The sequence below is a fragment of the Pelmatolapia mariae genome, linkage group LG22 (assembly GCF_036321145.2).
Source record: "Pelmatolapia mariae isolate MD_Pm_ZW linkage group LG22, Pm_UMD_F_2, whole genome shotgun sequence".
Classification (NCBI taxonomy): domain Eukaryota; kingdom Metazoa; phylum Chordata; class Actinopteri; order Cichliformes; family Cichlidae; genus Pelmatolapia; species Pelmatolapia mariae.
In genome coordinates this window covers 21,686,794-21,690,786 of record NC_086245.2, presented here as the reverse complement: position 1 = coordinate 21,690,786, position 3,993 = coordinate 21,686,794, and the positions used below count along the sequence as shown (strand labels likewise).

Below are 3,993 nucleotides of genomic sequence, written 5' to 3'. Positions count from 1 at the left end.
TGGATCTCAGCAGCTCTTTTTATTTGCATTTATTAAGTGTGGTGAGTGAGACTGCTTTGGATGTAAAGCATGCCACTACTAGTCAAGTTATAGCTAATAACTCCTTGACTACATTTACATTTACTAATCTGTGCACATCTAGGTAAAATAGACACTGCGTTTTCATTTCTGTATGCATGTGTTTGTAATTGAAAACGCCGGCTGTGTCACAGAAAGTTCAGAAACATGTACTGTCCTTTGTCGGGGAATGTTTTGGCTCCCCATGTGTGCTGTTTGAAATATCCATGCCAAATGACCATGTGTGGTGTGATGCTTTAAGGAAATGAAAAGATCAAAAAGGGAATTGAGAAAAAATGGGAGAGGGGTCAAACATGTGGCTGAGAGAGCCGAATGGTTGCAGATTCCAAGCCCGAGCCCTCAGCCTAATTACCTAGTCTAATTAGAGCCACGCTGCAGGCAGCCTGAGACATAAGACGAGAGCCAAATCATGGGAGCTCAGTGCTCGATACACACACATACACCTCATGCATCGCCCTGCTTTGCTAATGAGTAAGGGCGAATGATAAGTCTGAACCCTTCATCTCCTAACTCCTCACAAGTGTTTCTGTCCAAAGGCTGAACTCATTAGAGAAAGTAAAAAAAATCTGGCACAGTAACTGTTTATATTTTGACATGTCACCCATTTAAGAACTTGCATTTGGAATCCTGTTAGTATGCAGCATACTAACAGGAGCTTTCTCACCGTAAAATATGAAAATAGATTTTTAATTGGAATAATTAAAAAAAGTACCTGTCCTGGGCAATTCTCTCCAACAGCGGTTCCAGCCAGCCCTTTTGGCATTCACAGTGGGAGTCCATGAACACCAGCACCTCCCCAACAGCCCTGGCAGCACCTAATGTCCGGCAACCTCCAACCCCGAGGCGTTTGGTGCTGCGAATCAAACGCACTCCATCCAGATGAGACACGTACTCACTCAGCCCAGTCTTCAGGTGACCTAGGAGGAGCACAGAGAAAAGGCGGAACAAGCTGTCAGCACACTGAATTAATGGATGGATGGATGGATGGATGGATGGATATGTTCACCCTGTTGACTTAGGTCGTCCACCAACAGGACCTCCTGCAGATACTGTTTAGGTGCAGTGTCGAGGACGCTGTGTACTGTGCGTAGGAGAGTGGACCAAGCCTCGTCATTAAAACAGATAACAACACTGGCCGATGGCAGAGACTCGATGTGTTGCTCTCCCAAACACCTGTTGATGGGAGGGGGACAAATTGTGAAAGCAGTAACAACTACACTAACTTTTAGCGCTTGTTGAACTCCAGTATGCGGTAACTTTTGGTTTATATTTTCAATCGTGCGCTTTGTTCGCTCACTCTGGATGGCGCGCCTCTGGCAGCCTGCGATGCAGAGAAATCCTTTCGCTCACTACCTCATTGAAACCGTACTGCTGCAAAGCCCTGAGCTCCATATCCCTCTCCAAACCCTCCAGATGAAGGCGCACTGCTTTCCCCATTTCACCGTGCGTAGGTGGCCCGCGTACGGTGGTATCTTTACTTGCTCCGGGAAGGAGCATCTTGTAACTCCGCTTTTTCTGTGGCGAGCTCTTGGTGCCATGTATGGATGGGACGAATAACAGCTGGTCTTCTTGCAGAGATTTCAGAGGAGTCAAATCGGCGCCTAGTTCCAAAGCAGGGTCGTGGGAGTCCACGATGACCTCTAGATCCGGAGGACTGTGGATCCGCTGGAGGGGCTGGCGGGGAGGGCCGGGTTTGTGAAGATTGCGGTCGCTGTCCCGATTAAAGAGATCCGAGAGCGCCAGCGCAACCAGGGCGAATCCGATGAGCAGCAGCCAGAGGCAGAGCATCTTCCTCCGGACGGCGCTCCTCCGCCTCATGCTGAGCGACGGCGCAGGAGGCGTGAGACTGTGCTCAGAAGGCGGCCCGGTGCTGTTTTGAATTGCAGATGTGTTTGTTTTGCTTCATCTTGACGAGCACTGCATTTCATCAGCGTGATGCAACTCGACTAGAATATTTCAAGAAATAAATAGATCGCACACGAATCCCCTGAGGAAGAGTAGAGGTGCATTCATTGAGTACCAGAGCTGGGGCAAGAGTGACATACAGTGCAGGTTTGAGACAAGTTCTCAACTTTGAGATGATGGAGTTTCGCTGACTTTGTCTTTCATCCAGCTCCTCCCGCGGTCCTAGAGCCTGTGCAAAATATTTTACGTTATGTAAATCATGTAAAGGTGGTCACTTCCTGTATCCACCTGTTACTCAACCTGCTCAGGTCTTCGTCTCTACTTCATAACAAGAGGGATTAAAAGATAATTTTAGAAAAAATATAATTAAGAAAATTCTCCAGAACGCACAGAGTAGTATACACTTATTGCTTTTCACTTTCCATCACAATAAAAATACAATGTTTAAAGTTTAGGAAGTCTACTTGACTCAGAAGCCGTATTAGTATTGTCATCTTGTCATCTTATTATTCCTGAAACGGCTTGTGGGGAATCCTAAAATACTCTAAATTAAGTGGTAAAAGCCATAATTAGCGATTTCAAAACACATTTTTACTAGCTGGTATGCTCAGTTATAAATAAGTCCGCACTGCAGTGGAAAGACACAATGTTTTTACATTTCCTCCAGTCTGTGTGTGAGAGTCTGCTTGTAGCAGGCGTCTCCCTCCGGGCGTCACACATCAAAGACGCTTCCTCCGGCCAGCTGGCTTCGGGCCTCCGGGTCCCATGACCGTCTGTTGGTGCCGGGAAGCGGGGCGTTCACGGCTTCGATCTCCTTGGTTCTCTGTGGAGATCTTGGCAGCCAGTCTTAAAGAAAGTAAAGACCGAATGACTTGGGTCCGCGTGTTTATTTTACTGTTTTCTTTTTCGACAAGTGGAAATGTGCATGCTTGTGTGTTGTCATAAACTTGTTTTTGGTATTCTGTGAATGGAATTTCCCACACCACAAAACTGAACTGCTGAAGAAAAAGAAAAACACTTGGAGCATGTCCATATATCATGTAAACGTTTGAGTGGAAAATTGGCAAAAACTAAAGCCTAATAATTTCCTAATACATTATGGTAATGGCATTAGAAGGTCAGACTGTGCACATCACAAACCCTTCTGCGTCTTCTGCGCCATGGCAGCTTCTCTGGTTCTGTTCTGTATTGTGGCTAACATCTGCGAGAAAGACCTCCATACAAGCTGGCAGGAAAGCCTGAGGAGCTTTTAGAGCTTAGGTCGGCTGCACTGAGAGACCAGTTCACTGTCCTGGTGGCAGTGGCTCTCTTAAAGCTCCATTGCAGGCTTAATGAGTGTGTTATAGACCACACAAGGACACCTCACCTCCCCTGGATAACAGGGCAGAGTGCCTTCTGATAATTATGATTATTGTTTCAAGAACTGGGACAGGGCACCTGGAGAGACAGGCTGACAGGTTGAAAGGCCAAAAGAGAGAGAGAGAGGGTGGGGGTGGGGGTGAAAGAGAGAAATCGAAGATGAGAAAGAGCGGTGACCGGGTCCTGACTCCAGTGTTCTGGTGGGAATGTGTTTACGCGCCTCAGGGTTGGAAAAGAAAGAATGTCTCTGTGTAGCTCCAGCTCTGCACAGTGAACAGTCTCATATGTTCCACTGTGCGGCCAAAACACACGCCGAATTAAAGTTTCCACCGCCAGCACGTTTTCAGACAAGCGCGCAAACACCAAAGGATCACACGCACACGCGCGAGCGCGCACACAGACACATTGAAGATCCTGTCCACATTCCCAGGAATGTTTCTGCATTCCTCCATCCAGTCCACCAGCTAGAAGCCAGAGCTGTAAATGAGACGGCAAGACAGTGAGAGAGAAAGAGGAGGGGGGGGGGGGGGGATAAAGGGACTGCTGGCTGCACAGTTGGCTTGTTTTTCAATCATATTTCTGTCTTTTACAACCTGGAGCACTTTTTATTCTCTGGGCTGCATAGAAGACAAGCAGACAGAGACATATTTT

At 47.2% G+C, this 3,993-nt stretch overlaps 1 protein-coding gene across 2 annotated transcripts in view; it reads right to left on the bottom strand.

Annotated features, from left to right (window-relative positions):
• Nucleotides 1–2,080, bottom strand: part of LOC135932267 (polypeptide N-acetylgalactosaminyltransferase 15-like) — a 6,369-nt gene extending 4,289 nt beyond the window's left edge. For both annotated transcript variants that reach the window (XM_065469671.1, XM_065469665.1), the window contains exons 1-3: nucleotides 1,376–2,080; nucleotides 1,085–1,251; nucleotides 791–995 (exon numbers count right to left, since the gene is read on the bottom strand). In XM_065469671.1, coding sequence (XP_065325743.1) covers nucleotides 791–995; nucleotides 1,085–1,251; nucleotides 1,376–1,896 — 893 coding nt within the window. In that variant the 5' untranslated portion in view covers nucleotides 1,897–2,080. The remainder of the gene's footprint in view (nucleotides 1–790; nucleotides 996–1,084; nucleotides 1,252–1,375) is intronic.
• Nucleotides 2,081–3,993: the final 1,913 nt, after the last annotated feature.